General features: G+C 40.8%; 4 protein-coding genes and 1 long non-coding RNA gene across 14 annotated transcripts in view; 2 read left to right on the top strand and 3 right to left on the bottom strand.

The window, feature by feature from the left end:
• Positions 1 to 1,027: 1,027 nt before the first annotated feature.
• Positions 1,028 to 9,539, bottom strand: mfap3l (microfibril associated protein 3 like). Of its 4 annotated transcripts, none has more exons than XM_039822014.1 (3): positions 9,415 to 9,539; positions 7,224 to 7,629; positions 1,028 to 2,206 (listed from the first exon to the last, which is right to left on the bottom strand). In XM_039822014.1, the coding sequence occupies exons 2-3, from the start codon at positions 7,543 to 7,545 to the stop codon at positions 1,251 to 1,253; spliced, it is 1,278 nt and encodes a 425-aa protein (XP_039677948.1). In that variant the 5' UTR covers positions 7,546 to 7,629; positions 9,415 to 9,539; the 3' UTR covers positions 1,028 to 1,250. The 4 variants fall into 4 exon arrangements, with proteins under 4 accessions (XP_039677948.1, XP_039677949.1, XP_039677951.1 ...); XM_039822015.1 differs by lacking the exon at positions 9,415 to 9,539 and adding an exon at positions 9,252 to 9,344; XM_039822017.1 differs by lacking the exon at positions 9,415 to 9,539 and adding an exon at positions 8,717 to 8,837.
• On the top strand, positions 9,492 to 17,415 carry LOC120572676. The gene is made up of 5 exons (XR_005641466.1): positions 9,492 to 9,604; positions 9,722 to 9,848; positions 10,184 to 10,314; positions 15,653 to 15,778; positions 17,320 to 17,415. It is a non-coding gene; the product is annotated as an uncharacterized LOC120572676 (long non-coding RNA).
• On the bottom strand, positions 12,747 to 20,949 carry aadat (aminoadipate aminotransferase). Its single transcript, XM_039822013.1, has 14 exons — positions 20,882 to 20,949; positions 20,410 to 20,481; positions 19,754 to 19,922; positions 18,983 to 19,115; positions 17,955 to 18,029; positions 17,333 to 17,542; positions 17,047 to 17,112; positions 16,767 to 16,849; positions 15,882 to 15,978; positions 15,274 to 15,335; positions 15,054 to 15,118; positions 14,276 to 14,382; positions 13,076 to 13,177; positions 12,747 to 12,959 (listed from the first exon to the last, which is right to left on the bottom strand). Exons 2-14 carry the CDS (start codon positions 20,474 to 20,476, stop codon positions 12,918 to 12,920), a joined length of 1,278 nt encoding a protein of 425 aa, XP_039677947.1. The 5' UTR covers positions 20,477 to 20,481; positions 20,882 to 20,949; the 3' UTR covers positions 12,747 to 12,917.
• On the top strand, positions 19,104 to 26,252 carry ino80b (INO80 complex subunit B). 5 transcript variants are annotated; one of them, XM_039822020.1, is made up of 6 exons: positions 19,104 to 19,804; positions 21,618 to 21,735; positions 22,664 to 22,844; positions 22,957 to 23,117; positions 24,910 to 25,082; positions 25,193 to 26,252. In XM_039822020.1, exons 2-6 carry the CDS (start codon positions 21,696 to 21,698, stop codon positions 25,646 to 25,648), a joined length of 1,011 nt encoding a protein of 336 aa, XP_039677954.1. In that variant the 5' UTR covers positions 19,104 to 19,804; positions 21,618 to 21,695; the 3' UTR covers positions 25,649 to 26,252. The 5 variants fall into 5 exon arrangements, with proteins under 5 accessions (XP_039677954.1, XP_039677953.1, XP_039677955.1 ...); XM_039822019.1 differs by lacking the exon at positions 19,104 to 19,804 and adding an exon at positions 21,041 to 21,136; XM_039822021.1 differs by lacking the exon at positions 19,104 to 19,804 and adding an exon at positions 21,164 to 21,258.
• intu (inturned planar cell polarity protein) overlaps positions 26,131 to 26,820 on the bottom strand; it is a 35,484-nt gene continuing 34,794 nt past the window's right edge. For all 3 annotated transcript variants that reach the window (XM_039822010.1, XM_039822009.1, XM_039822011.1), the window contains one exon: positions 26,131 to 26,820. In XM_039822010.1, coding sequence (XP_039677944.1) covers positions 26,709 to 26,820 — 112 coding nt within the window. In that variant the 3' untranslated portion in view covers positions 26,131 to 26,708.

The raw sequence follows: 26,820 nt of genomic DNA, 5'->3' as shown, positions 1-26,820 counted from the left end.
GTTTAAAAAGTTATTGGTGTGAGACAGGGATGAAAACAAAAACACAACTGACCAAACTTTGCAATCAATGTTTTTTTTTTTTTTTATACAGCACTTCTATTTTATTCCACTACCAAAAAAAAAGCCATCTCAAGAGCACCAGCAAAAGCCGAAGAGCATCCAGTTCATCTCCGCCACAGACTGGACTGTTAGCCGAGCAAAAGAAGAAAGAAAAGAGTTTTTTTAGTCCCACTGTCCACTCTCACATGCAGCAGAAATGCAACTGTACTGTAAAGCCTCTGCAGAAGCAAGACATTGCTAAGAACAGGTCAGAAAGGAAATAAAAAGCCTAAAACGGCACATGGTGGAGGAAAAGAAGCTACTCTTCTATACTGAGGAGATAATTTTTATAGAATAGAAACTAAAAAATGTTTTTTACAGCTTAAACTAGCTGATTAACAAAATCACACCACAATGGGTAATAATAATACTCTAATAATATAATAATACTAAAATATTTCAAAAGAAACAGACAAACACTCTACCCAGAGGTGTGCGACCCAATCAGCTAATTACTATACACACATTTTAAGGATTTAACTGGCTTACTTGTTTTTTTTTTTTTAGAAATACAGTAGGCTGTACAATCATGAAATGTTGACCAAACTCTTGTTTTGTTTTTTTGTCAGTCCAGCATGCATCTCTAGGTGAGCAGGACGTTGTACAATAACAGATCAGCTGTAACAGTAGCTGATGTGAATTCTTGAGCGGATGAAGGAAGCTTAGCTTTCATGGTTTGAAAAACGGCACGAAGAGCAGCCTGAGGCAGATTTCTGGAGTTAGTCCTGAAAACCCTAGCACTAAACTAAACTAAACTAAAATCATTCTCCCCCCCCCCCCCGCCCACCCCCCGTGAGTACCCTTTTTCTTTAAATAATAGTCTGAGCTATAAAAATCTCAACACAGGAAATGTCACTTTACAATCACTGCTTATTACATTAATAATATTATTGATTACCCCTGCTGTGTACAATCAAGCATGAAAGTCTAGAGTGACTCTCATGATTTCCTCATGAGACCCTCGTGATTTATTGTCAGCAGAACAGTCTACAGAGGTTTCAAGAGATTGTCCCTCCAGAAAACATAAATTAAAAATGTGATTGTTTCACTCCAAAATGGGAAATTAAAAATGTCATGTTGACCTCTTCTTGTTTTCAAGTGGAAATGCATAGCAGGATCGTTTATTGTTCCTCCGGGGTCTGCCTGTCTCGTCACACGTGGCTCTCGTAAAACACCTGGCAGGGAGGGGTATCGTTTGCGTCTGTCGCTTCGGGCGCAGCCTGCTCGGTGTCCTGCTTGGCCTCAGCCTCAGCCTCGGCCTCGGCCTCAGGCTGCTCCTCGGGGTCGAGGGGAGCGGGTGGTGGCGGGGAGGAGGGGGGAGGCGAGGAGGGTGCGGCCTCCGGCTGAGGTGGCTCGTCGATGCTGCAGTAACCCTCGATGGCGAGCTGCGGGTGGACCGACACCTGGATGGCGATGTGCTGCGGCTGCTCGTGAACTGAGGAGTTCTCGGAGTCGGCGGCGGGGGAGTCGCTGCGCTCCCTCTCCTGCCCTCGCTGTCTCTCCCGCTCCCTCTCCTGCAGGATGGAGAAGATGTCTCTCGGCCCGATGGCCCTGCTCACTGTGTCGCGGCATCCCTCGGGCGCTTGTCTGACAAAGGTGTGCCTCATCTCCTCCACGCCCACCACCTCCAGGATCTCCTCCATGAAGGTGCGGCAATTCATGATGAGCGGCGGCAGCGGGATGCTGCGAGCCAGCTCCTCGATGTACCGCGCAAACTCCATGGTCTTGAACTGCGTCACCTTGGCCAGCTCCAGCGTCTTGGCCGAGGTGATGATGGGAATTCGCTTGGCTATCTCGAAGGCCTTCTGCAGCTTTTCGGCGCCCTCGGTGCGGAAGAATTCGTTGATGGCTTTCTCGGTCTTCTTCAGGTGGCTGCTCATCATGCAGAGGCGTGTGATGTTCAGGGCCATAATGATGGTGAAGGTGACCAGACACACCACCATGTAGTACACGCCCATGTCACCGTTGGAGAGGATCACTCGCAGCGTCACTGTGCAGTTGGAACTGCCGTGCATGTTGGACGCCATGCAGGTGTACTTTCCACGGTCTGCAAACTCAATGCTGGTGATGTTTAGGACACCAGTGTCCAGCAGCCACCACTTATCACCTGCAGAAAGAGACCGGAGAGAGGTCAACCAAGGAAAACTATGGTTCGTAAAAACTTTTTTTTCGTAGCTCTTTTTCTTCTGTTTCAGACTGATCTCATGAAGTGGCGCCAATTCGTAGGCCATCTTGGCGTGTTATCAAGACGCATAATCGCTTTTTAGCGTGTTTATCAACGCCGTTTGGCCTCCATTGACCTACGTTAACGTGTGAATTATCGCCGTAGCGAGTAGTATGAAAGGACGGAAGTCCGCAGAGGGGGCTTGGTTGGGGTGGTGGATGGGTAGAACACGGGACTTTCACCCAGGAGAGCCGGGATCGCGTCCGGCGTGTGGTGTTTACCGACCGTTTTTTTGTTTTTAATAAAGCCTTTCCCGATGTTTCTTTCCTAAACCCAACCGTTTATTGTTTTCCTAAGCGTGTGACGTTGGTCACCGTCGTGTTTCTGTCGTTTTTTGTGTTACTAAAGCCTTTCCCAACGTTCTTTTCCTAAACCCAACCTGTTTTTTTTTGTTTGTTTTTTTACACGCGTGCGACGTTGTTCTCGCAAGGTACGGCACGTTCTCGCGATAATGTGTATTATTATTATTATTATTATTATTATGTTTACATCCGCTGTATACAGCGTAGACGTACACGTGGATAGCTCAAAATGCGTACAGATAACACGCCACTTGGCTTTAGGAAAGTGCCGTGTTTGTTTACGCAAAGTCATGATGCCATGTTGTCTGTTTACAACGTGTCTGACTTTTTTTCCCGATAGACATATTTTTTGCGAATGTTCCACCTTCTGAGATCTGACAAAGGACTTGGTGAATGCAATCATTATCATAACTGATAGCCAATGCTATAACAAATCAAACCTGAGTTGTAATAAGCCTTTAACCAGCTACTCTTTGACAAATTCTCAAAATGTACAAATACTACAGCCATTCCATTACTTGTGGTACCATGTGGTAAAAAAAATGGACTTTGCTTACCTGCTTTTAAAAACACTCAACCTCGCTACATAACCCACTAAATATGTGGTTGGCCTACTAACTCACTCTGAGGTCAAAGTTTAAACCCTGAAAATCCTCTTAATGCATCTGTTCCTCCTCCTCCTCCTCCTCCTCCTCCTCCCTGTGTGATATAACAGCAAACTCTCCTCTGCAGTGTTAATGTAGCTGATGTTTGCTGCTTTCTAAGAGGAACTTGCTTACTCAGATGTGCTTACGTTGCACTGTTCTCTTTTTTTTTTCTTTTTTTTTATGGAGTCTGACAGCTCAACAGAACATACTGTTTTGGCACAAATATTTATAAATCAATGGAAAAAAAATCAAGTGCGGTTAAACCTAGCAGTTCTTGAAAACAGCAGCGTGCACTGTGATCTCATGTATGAGCCTCCATCCGTGCTCATCTCAGCCTTGGGCTCTAAAATGTAAAGCCACTCTGTGTTCCGTATGTGCCATGTTAGTGCATGATGTGCATATATCAGATTGTGAGTTTAGACGGGAGAGAAGCAGTGACCTTCATATTCCTGCCATGCCTTCAATATTTAAACAGGTGGCGCGGCTGCTCTGTGTGAGGTTTGAGTAATCAAAACAGGAAAGTTCTATTTACATGTTGGAGTGGTTAAGTGAAACAAGCGTTACAACCTGAATGAAAGGGTCAGTTGTTCTCTCAAATTATAAAAAAATTTCAGTGTCGCAATTTTATCAAATGTTAAAGCGCACTACAACTTTCAAGCAGAGGCCATTGCAAAGTGAGTTAACATCTGTCTATTATCAACCAGAACCTTTTGGAAAATGTTTAATACAATGTAAAATGGACACAGGTAGAGCGTCTGGATCAAATCTGTGCTTGATAGTCGCATGCATACGTTTGTTGTTTTAATATCTTCAAATGTACCAATCCAAGCATGAGTACACGTACAAGTTTATATCTGTGTGTGGCGCCTGGCTGTAGTATGTTTGGTGAAAATCCATTATTTGCTTTGGTTATCAGTTCTTATCAAGGTAACGAGGTACTGTAGTTATCTTGACTGATAAACTGATCGACCTATATGGTGATGTGACAGCCTTTGTGCGGTTCAAAGGAACAGATGGACATTTTGGAAAATGCGCTTATTTGCTTTCTGGTGGGGAGTTATATAAGTACATTGATGCCACTCTCATGCCTGTCTGTTATATTTAAAGCTGAGGGAGCAAGAGGGCAGCAGATGGTAGGGCTGGACCATTAATCCAAAATGTATCGACATCGAAATGCTGAAGCTGTTTTTTCATATGACGATAATTTCGATAATTTATTACTGTTGATAGGTCTACTTTCTTGTTAAAAACATTCCACCGCGTATAGCAAGCATAACAGAGGATATCTCAAACACAGAGTCCGAGTCGACTGAGCAACTTGTGCCCAAAAAACCTGCAGCGTCCATCATCTGGAAACATTTGGGCTTCAGAAAAGATGATTTAGAACAACGTGATTAATTATCGTTCATTTATTGTTATCGAGGTCAAGACTCAAATGTGCAATTAATCGTGATTTTGATTTTAGGTCATATCATGCAGCCCTAGCAGATGGTTAGCTTAGCTTAGCACAAAGACTGGAAACAGGGAAACGGCCTGCTGGCACTTCCTGATGGTGGCAACTGTTCAGAGTCAAGAAATAGTCAAAACAGACACAAAACCCCAGTAAAACTGCAAATAGTTGTTATTACACTTTGGTTTATGTATGGACTAAACAAACAAGATATTATATGTTAATTAGTGAACTTTAGAGGGGCTGGTATGTTACCTTAAAACCAGTCTAGCTGTTTCTTCTTGTTTTCAGTCTTTATGCTAAGCTAAGCTAACAGGGCTGTTGACTGTTAGTGTTTTCTATGGTTGAAAACCGCCCCTAAAAAAACTGTATACTGTAAGGTTTGTGCTTCGTCCTGAACTGGCCCTTAAGTACAACTCTCATAGAAGCTTTTATCCACAAGCAGCGACATTTTTGTGAATTAAAATTAAACTGCAACTCCTCCTCAACTCCCTGCTGTATCTACTGTGTGGGAGTAAAGATGGACAGATATCACAAAAGGTGTCTATAAATCTGGAGTCTGGAAGACAGCATGAAAACAATTCTGCTGCCTTCTCCACTGCTAGGACGATCAATTTCCCACACTGGTATCCTCTGGAGGAGAGGTCAGGAAATGTAGCCTGGCCGACAACAGCGTCCCGCCCATCCGCCTATTCATGCGAGAGCAAGATTTCTAATTTTACCTCCACCGCCAGATCATGTGATGCGATTGATGTGCTGCCCAATACTACAAGCAAGTTTGGAGGGGAAAAAAAGAAGCAGCCTGAGTAATAGACGGACATCTGCAGAAGAAACCAGCAAGGGTGGTAAAACTGCTCCGTTAGTAACCCATGTTTATTACTGAGTAAAGTACTGCCTGCTGTGGTGACATTCAACCCCTCCCTAATTATATTCCTGTGTGCAGCCCATGGGGAGAAGCTCTGTAATGGTACAGACGCTGCTCTGGGTTTGTGGGTCATAATAACAATGCTGCCTCTCGTCACCGATGGCAGGTTTCAACAGGCTAGCTCTGGAGAAGCATCAAAAGGACTCCTCGCTTTGCATTCCTTCTCTTAGGTGAATCACAATATTCAAACACGAGCGGTGCAGGCTCGGCTTGAATGGAAATCAATAGTGAAAACTTTCTGAATTATTTCCTGAACCTAATTGGCGAACCCCTCCAATCACAGCAAGAAAATAATCACTGCTGCTGGACAAAAATGTGCAATAATTGAGCTAAATTCCCCTTAGGAACTTAAGGCCTGTCTTCTGAACATGAGGACTAAAGATTCAGAAAGAAACGTCTATCAGTCATATCAGACTGGAACCAGGACTAAAATCATCACAGTACACAAGGTCTTCAGTTCCTGTCTTGTCTTTTCACTCTTCCCTTTTTTCTTGTTAAACAGTGTTAACCGCCATTATCATCCGAATGTCCTTGAATATACAATATAATTATATCTTTATTTTCTTGTAACTGTAATGCCGTCACACATCAAGTATCCAGATGGAAACTCTGAATTTATAAGCTCTAACGGCTGCATTCATAACCCAGCACAGTGGCCTTAAAGAAACTCAACCAGAAGGTGAGCTGATTTCCTGTTCTTTGACTGGAGCTCTAACATTTTTAACACTTCTCCTTGGCCCTTAAAGTGACAGGTGAGGTGATACCTAAACACTTGCTCTGATTGGTGTTCTGTGAACCTGAGAGGAAACACACCAGTGGCGCATGATGTGCACTGAAACCCCTATTGCAACCACTGTTTTCAATGTAAGACACTGGCTGTGGATTTCTGTGCATCAAAGCGCCAGGATACGCTACCGTCCTATTTCCCAGTGGGAAGCAGCAATGTTTTCTACATTTATGGGAGTATCCTTGGTACATTATCTGTGTACTACAGTAGGTATATCAGTAGTACCAATGACGTCCAACTCTAAATAAAATATCTGTTGATAGGGGTGGGTGATATGTAATGTAATATTAGAAACTGCTTTATGGCAATATTAGACTTTCATTTTTAAATGATTTCTGCATCAATCTGATGACGTTTCTTTATTTGCCAGTCATTTAATTCACTGGATTAGTCAAAAACAGAATTGGTTGGATTATTTTATTCATTAACAGTTTCTAAATCGATTTTCTAGAAAATGTACAGTATTGCAATGACTATACCCAAGTAACATAGTGACAGACGATTTACAAAATAAAGGATCTATGTGGCGTACCACATCTGTGACACCATTTCCATGGGGAAACCCTGTAGCGTGCATGTTGCCGTGTACTGACAACTAACCAACTTGCTACAATTTATAAATGCACCTAAATGTCTAATTGTTAACTCTCAAAGCCTTATTCATAGTAAATAATAAACCTGGCACTATTCTGTATTCACTTCTAATGCAATTATAATTAAGTGACAGGCAGTGCTGGTGACAAAGAGAACAGGAAGCCAGGTTTAAAGTAACAGTACAATGTGTCTCACCATTCATCTCCGTGTCCAGAAGGTCTCCATGGGAGTTGAACCACTGAACACTGGGGAACGGCTCTCCGGTGACATTGCAATCAATCAGCACACTTTTCCCCTCACGGGCAATTATCTGGCCAACTTTTGTGAACACAACTGGGACAAATCCGCTGTCTGTCACATTGCTGGGTTCCGTATGGTTTCCATCCGTGTCCAGAGATAAGGCCCCAGTGGTGTGAGAGACGATAAGGAACGCCAGGACCAGAAAAACATATCCACTGGCCCAGTGCATTTTCTGGAACTGTCGGTGTGTCACCCAAGGAGAAGGAGACTCTGTCATTCTTCCTGGGTCTCCATCCAGCAGGCTGGCTATCTCTTGATAGTAGAAGGCAATTTGGTATTCAGTTCTGTGACTAAAAACTCACTAGAATAGAAAGAAAGTGATTGACGTGTTAATCAGAGATGGTGCAGGATTAAACATACTGTGTCTGTTTAGGACTTGACACTCAGCAGCTGGAACAAACTGATAAGGAAGCTGTTTTATAACTAGTCCTAAAATGACTACAGGACTGCACCTAATGGTTATGATAATTTTCATTATTATTAATCATTTAGCCTACAATTGAAAAATGCCCCTCACAATTTCCCAGAGGCCAAAGTGAAGTCTTCAAATTGCTTGTTTTGTTCAAGTGACATTCCAAAATCCAAAGCTATTACATTTACAATTATATAAAACCGAGAGAAGCAGTAAGTCCTCACATTTGAGAAGCTAGAACCAGCTTGAAAAATGACCTATACTATTGACTGTCAAAATAGTTGTCGATTTATTGTCATTTGATTCCAAGGTTATTTTATTGATGATTGCTGATTTTGTTAATTATTAAGCAAAAATACCCAAAATCTGGTGGTTGCAACTTCACAAATGCCTTAAGTTCCTTGCCGTTTTCAGTTTTGTATTATTAAAAAAAACGATGAACATTTCCTTTAAGTCTTGCAGCACTAACACGTTCTCACTCATGAAAAACATCTTATATTTGAAGCAAAATAAGCAAGTCTTCTCTTAGCACACACAATAATCGTTGGCAAATAGCCTGTACCATTTTACTAACATACTGGTGATGTTCATTCAGTTAGATAAAATGACAAATTATTAGCATTTAATCAGGGGTTTCATCAAGGCAAACCTAACGTTAGCACGTTACGGTACGTGTCACAGTTAAAAGCAGTTGCATCATATTAGAAATACATTAAATATATATGTATCAATACCTTGCAATAACACTAAAACAGATCATTGGTAACGTTATTATCTGTGTTAAAACAGCACATACTTGCTTGATTAATGTGAAAACAAAGCCCCACTACAACATAACGGAGCGGTGTGTGGGCTCCGTCTATTTGCTATTTCAATTCCTTGCCAGTGCCACACATACAGCCCCCGAAGATGGCATCGGACCGAGCGCGTTTGCAGGTTGCAAAACGCGAGGCGCACTGCGCTGCTTTTACCTAACCTTGTTGAAGACGTCCCGTCCCGATCAGACCGATTGGGTCTTTTGTGATTCTTGCTAGGCAACTGTCGAATCCCCTGTACCCAGCCAACCGTTATTTTGCTTTGAAGTTAAATGGCGTCATCTCTCAAGTTTTTCAACTCGAGGCGGCCGGTTCAGAACGCTCCGGCAAAAAAACGCGAGGCGCTCAGCAACGCAAAAGCAGAAAGCAAAACGCTTCGCTCTCATTGAAAACAACGATAAGCATGCGGATAATACGCGCTCCGTCCGATCGTGAATGCAATAGTTATTTGTATATTAATCATATGTGCGACTGATTTCAAGATTTCGTCGCCTTAAACGGTGCCGTTTAAACGCTAAACACCACAAAACAAGGGCGTAGGACATGGCTATGTGCTGGACGGTTGTTTTACATCACGAGACCCTTCCAGAGCTGTGCCACTGCAATCAGCAAACAAGCGGCTGTGAGGTAGCTATCTCTTTCATATTTACAAAACGAAAGATAATTTAACGTGTTACAGTTAACAATAAATATTACCGCAGAGAATAGTCTGAATCATCGGTAGAGAGCGTATGGATGTAAGCCGAGAAATGCAGTAACGTCTCCGCAACGCAAGCCCAAACAGCAGCGTCGACGTCAGCAGACTAAACCCAATTTTATGTTATGTTTCCCAGTTGATTAATAACACTTTCATACTCACATATTGGTCCGTCGACGTGTAGCTAGTGGTAAACACCAGAGTCGATGATATGTCCTTAGCTATTTCACCGCATCTCCATCATCCTCCGTCGTCCGCTACGTCACGAGCAACTGTGACGTTAGCGGTGCTTCAGGAGGATAGACTGGGTGACAACATCGCTCAGTTGCTTGGTAGGCTATTGCCATTGCAGGTGGGGCAATAACGTCAATAAGACATTGATTTAGAATACTTAAACAATAATTAAATAGTTCAATTCTGAACGGTAGTTAACATGTAATAAATTACTTTTGATATTTTGTTGTCACAGGCTTCCCTTCCACTGCTATTTCCTTGCCCATGTTTAAAGATGCAGTAATTGACTTGACACTCCGAGGCAGCAGAACAAGCTGGAAACACGATCCTGACACATGATACACAATAATGCTTCTGTAACTGTAAGTCCAATTGTCACTCTCTTTTTAGTTCTATTTTGGTCTCAACCAAGTCCTGGGGGTGTCTGTCTTCTTAAAGTCTGTCATAAATGCTCCATAAGGCTGAAAACAAGGGAGTTGGGTGATAATTTCCTGTAGGTATTCCCCTACAAGCAACCCCTTTCACATAGTCATCTGATCCACTGACAATTGATTAGTGCAGCTTTAAAATCACAAAATCTGAACCCAATGCCTATGGGAGATTTTGGGCCTAAATATTAAACAGCTAGGCCTACACCAAAGATTGAGGCTTACTTAAGCACTTCATTGTTTGTTTTGTCCTTATATTTGTCCCCCAGCTGTATTCCTGTTGTATGTTTGAGCAGCCTGACCTTGACGCTTCCTTGAGGAGACAGCAGCAGTGTCTGGGAAGCTTCCCAGTTTGCCATCGACCACTACAAATGGACTTGAAAACCTTCCTCACATAAAGGTAAAGTGCAAGTACATTTAATTTTGTGGTACAGTTAGTAGACCTGCACACGTCTGTTTTAAGACATGGCATACAATGGCTATGGTGAAAACCCATTTCCTTCAGCATTTATGATCAATTAAAGCTAAAAGGTTGGATAATGAAAAGATGTTTTAGCCTGAGGCAAACTTAGTGTTGGAGAAGGCAGATACAAAAAAATAGTATCAGGAGCTTAAAAAAAACAGGGAGAAAGGGCAAACTTCTCATTGAAACAAAATATTTCCTGGAAGAAATAAAGGCTGGACAGAGGCACCTCTAAATAAAGACCAAGTCAGGGTTATCTGGGCTGTTTGTTTGTGTGCCAGAATTGATAATTGTCTGACCTTGAAGTCACAAAGTCTGAAATCAACACTCTGTGCCAAGGCCTCAGCAGACAGTCAATAACTAAGTCAATAATGCTTCATCGATGTATAGAAATATGGATATTTAAAGGAATGTGTGTGTGTTTATCATACATGAGATAACTTTGCATTACCTGGTGAATATTACTCTTTTTCTGCACTAAATTTCATCACATTTAGAAGGAAATTTGGTACTTTTACTCCAGTGTCAAACAACCGTAATATTTTTATGTTGCAGTTTTACATGCAAGTATAAGATAAGCTCATAAAAGTAAATACAGATGCGCAAGTAGTTAATGTAGCAAGTTTTATATATATATATATATGACCGCATAATCTAACACTTATTAGCACACTTTCTTTCTGTTTTTGTACATTTTACTGCTAATATTTGACTTTTACTAAGGTCAAGAGTCACACACGGTGAAATTGTGGTTTTTACAAGATAATTTCAATACCTTTCTTCACAGTAAATAAGCGTTGCAAAATCTGGACTTTTAAGCCGACCTCATTATCCTTTACGGATTAATGTTTTAGCTTTACACAAACACCTCCAAGAGCTCGGTCACCCTGCTCCCAAAGTGCTACATATTAACACAACAGGGAGAAAGTCTGTACAAAGGAAAAGAAAACAGTTTCCACCACACAAACCCTATTGTTGTCGGCAGGTACTGTTACGTGATCGCTGAACATGCAGGTTTTTCTTTAGGTCATCAGTAAACAAAGAGGGTCAAACCCCAGCACCCTGTTGCATCAGCTTAATGTTTACTTCAATCATAAGTCAGACTGTAAAATTTACAGTAAATGTTAGGTTGACTTGACGCAGTTTTTAACTTATGTGGCAAAGATCCTACTACATGCAAACACCAATATGTTTCTTTTATCTTCTGTGACTAATAATAAACAGCCAAATTATAGCCTAAATTAATTTATAATAAATAATAAACTAGATTAGATGTTTTGGTTTTGGTTTTAAGTTATGATATAACCCGTTTGTTTTCATAACTTATGCACCTGCATTAAATGATAGCTTTGATTTTATAAAAAACATTTCCAGATAAGTCACCACTTGTTACACACAGTTTTAAGCAGAGGCAAAGACACCTTCAAAGGTGAACAAAGAAGTTGCCGGGTTGGCTCAGTGGGTAGAGCAGGCGCTCATGTACTGAGAGGTTTATGCCTTGACGCAGAGTTCAAGTGTTCAAATCCGACCTGTGACGATTTCCTGCATGTCTTCCCCCTCTCTCTCCCCTTTTTTAAAGGCGGAAAAGCCCAAAAGAATAATCTTTGGGCAAAAAAAGAAGTGGAAACTGTGTTAAATGCACTTGCAACACTTACAGTTTTAAGAACAACTTTATTGTAAAAGGATGTGTGGCTTTTGTCCGTGCAATCCTTGCGTCGGTCTGATAATACAGTTGTTCTGGATACTACAAGTGTTGCTAGAATTTTTTCCCTTTTTTAGAGGAAAAAAAACATCCCAACTAAAAGATTAATTTGTCCAATCAAGTGCAGGAAGAGTTCATGTTTAGGAGGACTTTTGTACCACCTTTTTGAAGTTACACATTTCCAAAACAAACCTATTGAGCCTTGCTAGATTGCGATAAAGCAACATTTCATAGCTGGCTGTGCTTTGCTAAACTTGAGAGAAATGAGAGAAAAAGATGCCAATTTAAAAAACATCATCACACTTTAAAAGAAATGTTGCTGCGCAATCTATATACATTTGTTGTAAGGTCTCCTAGAGCCACAATAACCCGGACATACTATTCATTCAACTAATACACTAAACAATGATATCAAGTGGTGTAACTGTTGTATCCACAGGGTAAAAGTTATGTGCTCTCTCTATTACTAATGGGGTGGGAAATCTATTTTTGTAACTGTATTTACAGTGTTGAGGCTTTAGTGGAGCAGCAGTCACAAACATACAGACTCAAAAGACAAAATACAGAATGATAAAAAAGTCATTTTATTTTTTTGTACATTAAAAACTAAAAAGACATCTTCACTGTGTAGTGTAATAACGGAGTAACAAATTATGAACTTAACAAGTGTATTTTCTTTCTTTTTTATTCATTGCTCCAAATGGCTTTCAATGGTCAGCACAAAGTACAAGACGTGTGTCTTCTTTTGTCAGGGGAGGTTACACAATATTAAAATATATTTAAGCTTAGTAATAATATTTATTTTATTTATTTATTTTTTTACAAATTAGGGGTTTGATCACAAAGCCTCTTTGATGAGAGAGGATAGTCTTCTGAAAGCCTGTCAAAATAATTGTTAGAGATTAGTCATTATTGTGTGTGTGTGTGTGTGTGTGTGTGTGTGTGTGTGTGTGTGTGTGTGTGTGTGTGTGTGTGTGTGTGTGTGTGTGTGTGTACCTCATCAATCTGCTCTGGTGTGGAGAGAGAAAAGGCTGCTCTGACGTAGGGACAGGGGTCACTACTGTTGATCATGAAGACACCTCCGGGAACCAGCAGTACCTTTTAGCACACATACAAGAGACATGACTCATGTTACTTAATATTTACATTGCTTTTGTCTTGTTTTCCAGTTTCTACACAGCTGATCTTTTCATGCATCAGGGTCAGAGTTAGAGAATAAAACATTGATTAATCCTCTTTGTGAGAACAAAACTAACCTTTTTTTATTTTATTTTTTAAATCAGCAGTTGTTTGTGTTTTGAACTAATTGTAAAGCCAGACAAATGTAAGGCCAAAAATAGTCCCACACATGAACCACAAATAGTTTTTAAACTTTGATTTTTATAAGGTTAAAACAAATTCGACATAACATGTTAATTAATTAGATTAAGAGGTGCTGGTAGTTTTTTCTTTTCTTCCTTTGGACAGAGCCAGGCTAACTGTTTCCCCCACTTCCATACTTTGTGCTAAGCTAACCTGCTGTTGGCTGTAGCTTCATATTCAACCGACAATATGACAGCCGTATAAATCTTCTCCTCTAACTCTCTGCAATGTCAAAAGTATTCCTTTATCAGTCAGAAATATTGCAACTTAAAAATCTCTTGACTGACTGTTGCAAATCCACTGCATAACACGAGAGGCCTGAGGGCAATTATTACAGCTTTGAACCATGGGAAAGAAAAAGCACTGACAAAAATTCTAATCTGAAGTGTTGTTTTTTTCTCCTGTGAAGGAGACAGAGACTTGGGAGTCTTTACTATCTGCTGTCTGGATGCACTGTACACACCTTTGAAAAGCCCGATTGTACCCACTCTTGTTTATACACGGCTTACCAGCCAAATTTAGAAACGTTCTGTGTGTGGGAGGGAAAGCGCTCAGTTGCTAAACCCACTCACATTACTCACAATGGACGCTTTACATGCACCATCCTACACTCTATTCAGAAACAAAACCTACCTTACCCCTGGTGCAAAACATCTGCTCACAAACTGACACAAAAAAGCACCAAAATGCATTCTAGGTGCATGCTTTTGGCATATTAGAGTAGCCTTCAGTAGATATGAGTTAATTGGGTTTCGTTCCCTAATTAAATCACAAAAAGAGATTAATATTTGAGGGTTTAAACAGAAATACAATAGGAACAAGTTGTGCGCTGACCTCTTTCTCCAAGGCTTTCTTCATAATGAGCTGTTGGGTATCGGCTATGCCCTTTAGCTTAATCCACAGGAACATGCCTGCCGATGGGGTGTGCCATTCTGCTACATCTATATACACACACACATACACACACACACACACACACACACACACACACACACACACACACACACACACACACACACACACACACACACACACACACACACACACACACACACACATACACACACACACACACACCCCCTTAACATGTAGTTCCTCAAATGGTCACCAGGCGGTGGCTCCAAGAGAACTGTACTGGTGCGACTCGGAAAAATTGTTTGTCCATTTTCTTTACAACAGAGAATGGTATAGACCGCTAATGTCACTTCTTAGAGAAAAGGTAAAACAAATACGAACAAAACAGACAATACAAAAACTAAATAGGACAGGTACCCAAATAGTTTTTTCCCTCTCCGCCTTTAAGGCACTAAGTCAGACCATACAGCATTATAATAATGCAGAGGGACTGTATTACTGTAATGTAAATTACTTAAGAAAATCTGATTTTCTTTTAGCAACAGTAAATACTGCAGCAGGCCACTTTTTGTATTACTGATTGGACAGTCCAGACAGGACCCATATTATCCACAAATGTCAGATCTGTCTTGATACAGAATTTGATTTGTATCTATTTTTTATTTCAGTAAAAGAATATTAAAAAGGTACGTTATGTTTACATTAAGTGTGTCACACCAAAATGCAACTTTTGGTATTTCAACTTTTTTTCACAAACCTTTAAGCCACTTGTCTGCAGAGGTGATCATGGCGTCACGCTGTTTCCTGTAAAACTCAATCACCCTGTGAGAGGAAAGAAATCTGTGTCATGCATCGAAGCAAGAGTGGCTGACTCCATTGAATGGCACTGGTTAGAAATGGATCTTTTTTCTTAACCAGTCAAATCAGTCCTGCAGAGCAAATGTGGCTGTACAGCAGCATTGTGGGAAGTAACATACCCCTCTATGTGTTGGATGAAACCCTCTTGGCCCCAACTGTGCAACAACTGAGACACCATGAGCTGAAAGGAGGCAGGATGCATGTTATTTCATGTAATGACTGGCACAGATTCAAAATATTTTACCCTGCAGCAGATAATCTGCCTTCAGATCTGTATTTGTATTCGTACATCAGTGCAGTTGGAGCATGACACACCTTTTTTTTCACAATAGAGCCTTTAAATGTTTTGTTCTTGTTTCCAATTTTAAATCTTTCTGAGTTTTAGTACAGATTAGACGAAAAAGCAGGTGGTGAGGATTGAGTCAGAGGAGGGTGACAACAGTTTTTTTGCAGATCCTAATTAATCCCTCTTTTTCCTTATTAAAACCTCCTCTGCAGCTGCTGCTGATCCAGACGCACCGCAACATCTTGTTTGGCTTCAGCTGTAGAGAGACAACAGACAGACTTCTCGCTGGCGAGTTTGTGCAAATCTGGCTTGCTGAAGGATTGGAACAGAAGCTGGCAGTATGTACAAGTCTGTGGCGTCAGAATCTGTTTGCAGCTAAACCAGTAATTGCAACATGTTGATGAGCAAGGTGTGGCGGTGTAAAATGAAGGTTTCATTCACCTGCGTGAAGGTACTAGTGTGCATTGTGGAGGCCTGGATGTGCAGCACCACCCTATCCACCAGCGGTTTGGGACCGGTTACAAAACCTATCCTCAGCCTAAAACACACAGAAAGAAATAAACATGCTGGTCAAGTTCTGCATAATGTGGCTCTGAACATATAGTGACGTTTGCCTGGTCTTTCAAAGAAAAACATTCATTTTAAAATTAAATAAACAACTGTAAAGTACAGGTTGAATGAACAAATTCTGATGTAGCTATCCTGACTGAAATTAAAGAAAATCTGTCTTAATAAAAATAAGGCAGGTCATTGACAGTCAGCACACAATGTCCTAATCTGTGGGGGTTTAAATATCTTGCCTCACGACTAAGCCTCAGAACTAGTCAAAGCTGTTATGATTATGTCAAACATCAGATTTTTATGACTTGGATTTGGGAAAATGTGAGTGGGATCTTATATTCTAAGATGCTTATGATGTAAATGTAAAAGGAAGTATCTATAATATGTTAATAGGGTTTTTTTAGGAGTGTTTTTACAGTCAGTTTGTACTTTTTTAAAGTTTTCATAATGTGCTCAATACAAGCTAAAGAAAACAATATGCTTTCCTACAAACAAACCATCAGATGTGACCAGTGGGGATTACACAAGCAAATTAAATATGATACTGTACGATAGACGGGGGCAAAAACACACCCTGTTTACATATCTGATCCTGACTCGTTAAGGGAAAAGCACAAACACTGTGCTGTAGCAGAGTCAATAGAATGTTAAATGGCAACAGCAGAGCTTCAGATGCACTGGGTTTAAACACACACACACACACACACACACACACACACACACACACACACACACACACACACACACACAGATTCAAACGCTCACCCTGAAGACAGGATCTTGGAGAAGGAGTCTGTCCTGATGATCCTCCCGTCAACATCCATGGAGAGAAACGTGGGAGCCCACGGCTGCCAAACAGATGAGACATACAGGAGCATGAATTCTTATGTCATCACTTGTATTGTTAACTTAATTCATGGTTATCCAAAAAAGATCAGATCATAAAGTAACGACAAATGAGACAAATGAACTATTTCACATTTTTAAATGACAGAAAAGTAACTTTCTTTGACGAACAGATGAGGGGAGTGAACTCTTTCTGTACCTTGTCAAACTGCAGGAAGAAGTATGGGTCGTCCTCAATGATGAGCATGTCGTACTGCCTGGCCAGCTATTAAAAAAGACCGGAGGATGTTAGAAAAGGAGTGTGAATCTGCAGGGAAATCAGCTTCACGACAAGCTCTAATTAGCAGAGTCAGTGGTTCACGGACTGCTTTGCATAAATCAGACTGCGAGAGGAGTGATTCATAAATCATCTGCAGTGTGTGCATGCGGTCATATTTACGACTATATGAGTCTTTGTTTTGTGACTTTGCAGAGGGGAGACAAACCTCATACACTTCCTGCTTCCTCTGAGCTGTCATGGAGGCACCAGTGGGGTTTCCTCCGTTGGGGATGGTGTAGAGGATTTTGGGGGCAGTGCTGCTGGGCTTATGAACCTCTGAGGGGTCCCACCGAGACAAAACCTCCTTCAGGGCTGCGGGTATCATGCCGTGCTGATCGCTGGGGACGTTGATTAAGTTGCAACCGAGCGGCTGGAGCTACAGAGGAAAAAAGAAGTTTGGAAGGTCACAGAAGCTTAAGTTACTGCATGTTTGTGTTGTTACAAATTAGAGCTACAAAGAGTAGTTGTCAAGTATTGAAGTAATTGCCAACTATTTTGATAGTCGATTAATTGGTTTGAGTAATCTGTTATGAAAAAAAAAAAGTAAAACATTCTCTGATTCCAGCTTATTAAATGTGAATATTTTTTTAGTTTCTTCACTCCTCTATGGCAGTAAACTGAATATATTTGAGTTCTGGACAAAACAAGACATTTGAGAACGTCATCTAGGGCTTTGGAAAACACTGATTCACATTTTTCACAATTCTTTGACATTTTATAGACTTTTTAACAACTATTCGTTTAATCGAGAAAATAATCGTTGAAGACCTATTATAGAGTGCTCTCACCGCTGCCAGTGTGCCTGAATACGTGGGTGCATCCAGCAGAACGTTGTCTCCAGGGTTGACCAGCATCTCAAACACCTGAAACCCCAAAACATTTAAAACATGCCATCACTCGCAGTTTTGCCTCTAAACATTTCCCTACTTACCCCAAGCCGCCAAATAAAGATGCAGCATAATGATCTGTTAAATCTGAATCCATGGAACACGGGTCTGATCTCTAAGATAATATAATACATAATATTGATCCTCCAACACACACTAGAATACGTGAAGCCTGGGAAAGAGACCTGGAAATTGTAATCCTGAATGATGTCTGGGCTAAATGCATCTCCAGCATACACACCACCTCTATATGTGTAAGGCGTGGACTAATACAATTCAAGGTATTTCACAGAGTACACTACTCCAATGACAGGCTAGCTAAAATATACCCATCTGTTCACCCTATCTGTCCTAGATGCGGGAACTCTAATGACACTAACCCTTTATGTGACCCTGTGTTTTTACATCTGGCCCTCAAACAGCTGGCTACACAAACAGCATGAGTGACGGTGAATAGAAGCGTTGCAGCTGGAGTAGTCTCGCTTTGCCAGATCTTCCTCCACAACACTGCGGAGGGTCTGGCTAGTCCACACAGCATTCCGGGATGTGAAAAAAACATGCTCTGGTTTATTGGCATTTCTTTAAACTAATCAAAATTGTCATGGGCGGCGCCAAGCGCTGCACGGAGCCCCGGTGCTGCTGGAAAATAGTCTCGGGAAGGAACTTGTTTTAGTTGTGCAACAGAAAACTCAGATTGGACAGACAGTCTAGCTAGCTGTCTGGATTTACCCTGCAGAGATCTGAGGAGCAGTTAACCATAGTCCTCATAAATCCACCGTTTAGAATTCCAACACAAAGGAAGGTTAGGTAACGAAAATCCGGTCGAAAAAAAGGACATACGGCGAAATATCCAGCAGCAACGGGGCAAACGCGGAAGTGGAAGGTCGTGGATTTACTTGACTACAGCTTACAGCTGGAGGTGTCAGTACCTTACAGAGCCCCTCCTGGCTCCCCGTGGTCACACACATGTCCATCTGGCCGTTCTCAGGGGCGTAACTGGCGGTCGGTGGGTCATGGAGGTCCTTCTGCAGGTTCTTCATCCACGTCAGCAGCTCGGGTATTCTACGTAGGAATAGAAATTAGACTTACTACACAACCAACTTCACACTGTAATAATCTGCTGTTTTTTTTATATAGGCCTAAATAGTACAGTAGGTTTCTGTTTTGTCAGTCCAACCAATATTACATTAATGAAAGCTTTAGTGCTGTTGCTGGGTAGGTTTATGAGAAAAATTTTGTGTTTGGAATAAGCATAGAAAGTAATTTAGACAAAGGAAGGCTTTCACCTACAAAACTGTAAACTACATCAACATGAAACTCCAGAAACAAGATATTACTGCCCACACTGTTTTTAACTGGTGATATGCTGGAGAGCTCGGAGCACCAAACACAAAAGAGATAACTATTTGGGCATGTAGGTGTCCAAATTTCTCCTTGGTGAATTAACCTTTGTATCATTATTTTTGGGGGCATTTTATGCATTTATTAGACAGAAATACTAGGGAGAGATGACAGGAAATTAGGGATATAGATGGGCCGGATTCAAATAGAAGATGTGGTCGGCGTCTCAATCTCTAGGTGCCCCATATAAATTATCACAGCTTACTCCATTTAACCATAAAACCAGTGGAATTTGCACGAAAATCTCACGAATAAGTGACTGATTCAACAAAACAAGGACTCCTGTGTTAATCCGTCACCCATTAGAGGCAGAGTACTGCAGAGCCCTCTTCATCGCTGCATCATCGAAGGTGAGCATCTGTCCGTTCTTCAACTTTATGGACGCTGACTGGAAGGGGAAGGTGTTGGGGTTGGGCGCTCCTCCCGCCAAAGAGATCAGGGACGGAGGTGACCGCTGCTGCAGCTCGGCTTTATACCGGTGGAGAAATAGATGAGATGGATAGATAGACATTTGGGCTAAAATATGGCAACATTTGTTGTTTGAGGCATTTATTTGTACCCACTTTACATACATAGCTGTTGTTGTTTTAGCAGCATTTCAGTGACTGTATCTCTGTGTATGACCAGGTTAATAGAAGTGACATGGAAAAAGTGTTACTTTTATTCTATTGAGACAGTGATTAAATGTAAAAGTTGGCCACACATAAGTGTCTGTGCCTAGGCATCATACTGTGTGTCAACTGGTTTGTGCTAAATCAAATAACATCTGTTAGAAAATGTGCATCACTTCATCAGCCTTTCATCAACATGGTAATGGTCTAAACTGTATGCTGCACGCAGACAAGGAGGAATGGGGCTCAGCTACTTAATTTTACCTGGGGTCACTAGTAGGTTTATCTGGCCATGCAAAAAAAAAAAAGTTCACTAGATACCACACATACCGGTATATACTTACTAAGCATCCTGATAGGGGAGGGCTTTCTAGCTGCGCTGACGGCTGTCAGAAACCGAGCGTAATTCATGATTCCTGCGAAATTATGAAATCAGATATATTTACCCTCACATACCGATACATATGGATGTATTTGTTTATTCAGCTTCCACCTGTTGCAGAATGCCTGAGCGAGGCATCTGTGTTAAATAAGCTTATTTTCTGTTTAATTTAAACTCTGTAACTTATTAAATCAAATTTATGTGACCAAAGACAACTTGACATAAATTATTTTCCCAATTTCAACATGCTTGCAGGCAGATTGAATGACTGTTTAACAAACGGAAATTACTACTTTAAATGAATCACTACAATGAGCAGGTGAACATAAAGTATACTGAATACATCAAATGGTAGTTACGGTTTTAACCATAGACTGTAATAGGTTTTAACCAGGTTATAACTCGACAACGTTCGGGCTGTGTATGTAACTGACCTTGCGTAGCTCGGCTTGACCGCCCCGGGTGCTTCTGGATAATGTATTTTTGTTACAACGAGTTTTACAGTGGTTAACCTGCTGCGTCCGTTTCGTGAACTACATTACCCAAGATGTAAAGCAAATGCACAATAATAGCTACAGGAGTTTCGGCTAGCTAACGTCAACTTTGCTGTACCAAAGATCATCGAGTCTAAACCGTCTCTGGCTGTACAATTTAAGACACCAGAATTGTTCACATTCAGTACTTGCATTGTGAGTGTACTCTATCTTGACTATTCATCATTATCATTACTATTATTATATTTGTTTTTGTCCACTAGAAGGCAACAAACCAATAATACAAGGGATCAGAATTACCGGAAATGACGAAGCAGGTGAACTTCCGTGTTGTTAGCGTAGCCTTTATTAGCGCATATTTAGTTTAGCTTGCTCTTGTGTATCACAAACTGTAAACGTTAGCTTAGTACAGTATTGTACAAAGTTGCTTCAGGTTTACAGTCTGTGCCACATCCTTTTCTTTTAAACTGGTAACTCGAATCTATTTTTGCAATGGAGTTTTTCAGGCGTTGAATGCTTGCTAGCAAATGTGAGTGATCTCCCAGCTAAATAAGGCAGTTGACTTAACGTCACAGTTAAGGTTAAAACTAACGGCCTCGTCCGAACAAACCATATATGATTTTCTAAATAAATGGAAAGGAAATATGCTGTATGGCTTATCACGTGTGCTTCTCAGTTTTCCAGATAACTGAGATTTCTGCTGCCATGTAGAGGCTGTCCTGTCTTTGGTGTTTACATCCCTGTCGTCGTTTCAATGGGGAAAAGGAAAGACATGATTCACCCCAGGTTTCTCTGTAAGTATATACGATTATTAGCATTTAATTTATCATTTTGGTACGCAGAGTTATGCTTTCCTTATGCTAGTATTGTGGTGCTGCAGAGACATCCCAGCCTACAAATCGTATCCTACAGACTAATGAAAAAATCTTTGTTTAGTACAGATCCTCACCAAAAAATCACACTTACATTTTTTTTTAAAATATTTTTCAATGAGAATAATGATACAAATAACATTCCCTCCAATATCGTGAATCACATCGCAATCGCAATATCAGTCAACATAATCGCAATTATTAGATATTTTCCTAATATCGTGCGGCCCTAGTTAGAGGGTAGGCTAAATAACAGAAACAGCTTCCCATAATGCAATGCAGTTCCACAATACCACAAACTACACCCTCCAACCTAGAGTTAAAATCTCAATAAGGTTTATTATCAAGTAGATTTTCTCTCACAAGAAATTTGCCTTGGTGTTAAGAGGAAATGAAAATAAAAGCAAAGTACTGTAACAGTCAAGAACATAAATATAGAATAGAAAAGTAAAACAAAAAAAGATGCCATAAAAATGTGTGATGTACAATGTGACTGTACAGGGATAATAGTCCAACAAAAACTAAACATTATGCTCTTCATTAAGATAAGATGTATTGCAGGAATGTTAGTTTTTAAAAGGTGTAACTAATAAACTCGCAACCAAGTATACAGTACATTCACTTTCACTTTTAGTTTTAATGCATTTACAACTTACACACAACTTACATTTTTGTTCATTTTGTTGTGAGCAGTCAACCAAATATCAACAGTAAAATGTTCTTGGACTGCTAATTGTTTTTGCTTTATATAAATCTTCTTGGCCGACATGGCAAGGAAATGGCAACCATCATTTCTTAGTTCATACATGTTTATAGTATTTATTTGTTGCTTTTCTCTCGTCTTCTGCAGGTGAAGGCGGCTCAAGCCTGCACAGCGTTCACAAGCGGAAACACAAAAAACACAAGAAGCACAAGAGGAAGCACCACAGCTTCGCTGAGGCCCCAGAGCCCGAGCCTGTGGTGGTTCCTCGGCCTCCTCCGCAGCTCCGACTCAAGATCAAACTGGGAGGACAGACGCTGGGGACCAAGAGGTGAGGCAGGATGTCAAAGGTGGTCAGTTTGTTGGTGAACCATAATGTCAGTAGTACTCAGTTTCATAGAAAACCCCAAAACTCAGCAAGTTTGTGTCTCTGTCTGTAACAGCGTTCCCACCTTCACCGTGCATCCCGGTGTGGCTTGTCCTCCCTCCCCCTTGATGATTATTAATAATGTTGATGACGATGATGAGGACGATGATGAGGACGATGATGAGGACGACGACGATGAGCCCTCTGTGCCTTTGGAGCAGTATCGGGCCTGGCTGGGTAAGTTACAAGATACTAGAGCTGGGCAATATATCGATATCGTGATATGAGACTAGATATCGTCTTAGATTTTGGATATCATAATATCGTAATATGTTATAAGTGTTGTCTTTTCCTGGTTTTAAAGATGTCATTTTCTGAACTTACCAGACTGATGTAACTGTTATTTGCCTTTACCCACTTAGTCATTACTGATGATTATTTATCAAAAATCTCATTGTGTAAATATTTTGTGAAAGCACCAATAGTCAACACTACAATATCGTTGCGGTATCGATATCGAGGTATTTGGTCAAAAATATCGTGATATTTGATTTTCTCCATATCGCCCAGCCCTACAAGATACTACATACTGGATCTTGATGAAAAGTTATTAGAGTAGATCACCTGTGGTTTATGTATCTGAATATTGTGATAGAGGTTACATGTTGCCTTTTCCTAGTCTTAAAGGCTTCATTACAGGTAAATGAAGCAAGTTTCTGAATGTAGTTTGAGCTGACTGAAATGAACAACCAATGCTTTTACCCACTTATTACCAATGTTTCCCTTGAGACCATATCATCGTACCCCTAGTTAAGAATTGTTTATTTTTCTGAGATTTCTGTTCTTGTGAAATACTGGACACTCTTTATCTCTTTCGGCCTTTAAAAAAGCCTTTTAAATACAACAATCTCTTTACTGCTCATAACTCATGTCCACACACTGAGGTCAGGGGTCAAAAGTAAACTTTATTTCATTTGAAGTGGTCACAAGGCAAAAACGTTGAATGGAAACCATTGGATCCCTTAAACAGTAGGAAAATACAACCAATTAACTATACTACAACTAGTATTAACTGTATCGCATTGATGCAAACATTTAAAGTTAACTTAAATTGAAAACTGGTACTGTACTTTAACATATGTTACCTCTATTATGGATGTATGGATGTAATTTACCTTAATGTTTTCAGACAACAGCCACTGAATGCAAAAAAAAAAAAAGCTTAAATTGTTGTGATTTTTACAATTTTCCTTCATTCAAATCAATAACTTTTGCACTGTCAGGAGTAGGGTTGGTTACCGAAACGCGGTGCCAATAGGACACCGGTTCCCACGTAAACGGTAGTAACGAGACCGAATAAGAATGTCAATTCTGGTACCTGACTGATTATTATTTTTTTTTTCAGAAGCATCGCTGCACGGTAAGCTACGTTACCGTTAGCTAGTAGCTGGATTAAACACAATGGTTAAAATGCTGACAGATAACGTTAAGCGGTGCAAAGTGTGACTGTATTTCCCTGTAGAGGATTCCAACAACGGGACGTAACAGTCCGCAGCTGCCGGAAAAACAACACAGACGGTGTGTTTACTTCAAACTTGCCAGCCTTGTGGTGCATTCAAAGTTATTGTAAAATACCCTTTTCCCACCTGGTGCTTGTTTTTGTCGTTCACCAGCAATGTACTGGTGAAATAAGTAATTGTAAGTTATTGTTATTATATTATTAATCAATCATTTAATGTTGACCATACGGCCTTAGCAATAAACAAGCTGTTCTTTAATCGTCGTTTTGTGCTCCTTTTTTTTATTTATTTTTTTTATAAATATTGTATACAGGCACTGACACCGTTTTTAAAAGTATCGTTTTAGCACCGGTATCGGAAAAAACCCAAACAACACCCAAGCCTAGTCAGGAGCACAGTAAATGCAAGTTAAAGTCGGTTAATTAGGGTTTTGTACCATGGTCAAAAGAATTTTCTGGCCTTGGTTGGACAATAAATGCATCATGTTTATTTTGTTTGTTGTGTATCAGATGAAGACAGCAACCTGGCCACGTCCCCTATGCCAGACATAGACTCAGACTCCATGCTGGGTGTGCCTGTGGACGAGGAGGAGAGGTGGTTGGACGCTCTGGAGAAGGGAGAGCTGGACGACAACGGAGAGCTGAAGAAGGAGGTTGATGAGTCTCTGCTCACCGCCAGACAGGTGAGCAAGAGCAGAAACATGCCCTTCAGTCCTGTATTGATCAATCAAATGCTTAAAGCAGCTATAAACATACATCCCTGAGTGTGATTTTTATTTCTGTTTGTGTTCAGAAAGCCCTGCTACACAAGCAGCAGAGCCAGCCTCTCCTGGAGCTCCCCATGGGTTACAAGGAGAAAGAGATGACCGCAGAGATGATGCAGAAGCGGGAGGAACGAGCCCGAAAGAGACGCCTGCAGGCCGCAAAGAAGGCAGAAGAGAACAAGAACCAGACAATAGAGAGACTGACAAAAACCAGCAAGGCCAAGATCAAAAGCATGAGAGAGAGGAAGTCCAAGCAAAATCAGTGTCCTATGGTCCGGTACAGCGACTGCGCCCAGGGCATGGCCATCTCCTTCCCCACCGGGGTCCCCGCTCCGGCCCCAACACCCCCCTGTCCTCCACCAGCAGCCCCGGTGAACTGTGGGGCCAGCGGCTGCACCAACCTCAAGAAGTACTCCTGCTCAAAGACCGGCGTTCCTCTCTGCAGCCTCGAGTGTTACAAGAGGAACTTGCTGCTTGAACTTTAAGGGACGAATATATCCTCAGTGGATGTGGTTCTGTTACTACGGTGGGATGTGATGAAGGTGCGTACAGTCCACGTGGTTATAAACATTTCATGACATTTACGTCACACAGATGCTCGTGACTCCACAGATTTGGTAGGTATAATTTGAACTTTAAACATAGATCTGGTCAGGGCTAAGAATGTGGATTTACACTTGTTTGTAGCTGTGTCATATTGATAATAATGGTTTTCCTGCAGTGATGCTGGTTACACAATTCAATTATGTACATGATGAAATGTTAGGATCTAAAAATCTGTGTACCAAATATAATACAATATTTATGATTTCCATTTGTTGAATACTACATAAAATGAATATTTTTGTATAAGTTTGGAGAAAGAGTAGCATTATTTCCACTAGCTTGGACTGTTTTTCATTTAGTCAATAATGTAAAATGATGTATGTAAAAACTGACAAAGCATGTCAACGACAAGAAAAGTTGATTTGAAAGATTAGAAGAGAAAATGTATTGCTTCTTTAATCTCAATTTTGTAACATGACTCAATTTCCATACAAAACTGTACATGTTAAATTAAGTAACAAATAAAATGCCTTTCCAACACTGCATATAAATTGTGACAATATCAGTACAACCTTATTTGCTCTGTCAACATGAAGATGTGTGCCACAGCGTAGGTTTTATTGGTGTTAGTAAACTTTATGGCAGGTTTTTATCTGCTCTTATCGCAGGCTTACGCCAAAGTGTCTGAGGTATTCAATGAATGAGAGGCTTTTCATATACAAAAAAAACCCTTGCACACATGTCTGTTGAGCAACAAGGCACAAAAAAGTGACCTGGTTTGAACTCAGTGCTATTTGCTTAATCACTGCTGTAAGCCAGAGTCACACTCTCATCTGTGAAACAGAGGCACGTAGTTCGATTCAGACTCCACACAAAATCTCCACATTTGCTCTCCGGTGTTTTACAAGCAGAACCGTTTGAACTGATTTCCTGAGAATGCAACTGATGCTGCAAGAAATGTTGTAGTTTGTGTGTCCATCATTGTCAGAGATCTAATAATCAAAAGGCCAGTCCGAAGGAGAGCCTGAAGGCCATCTCTACAGGAACCTCTGCCACCGAGTCATGGAAACACACGTAGAATTCCTGAGGGACGGGCTCGAGCAACATCCGT

This window comes from Perca fluviatilis, chromosome 14 (assembly GCF_010015445.1).
Source record: "Perca fluviatilis chromosome 14, GENO_Pfluv_1.0, whole genome shotgun sequence".
NCBI lineage: Eukaryota > Metazoa > Chordata > Actinopteri > Perciformes > Percidae > Perca > Perca fluviatilis.
Note: the sequence above shows the minus strand (reverse complement) of the source record. Positions and strands in the feature narration are given on the sequence as shown.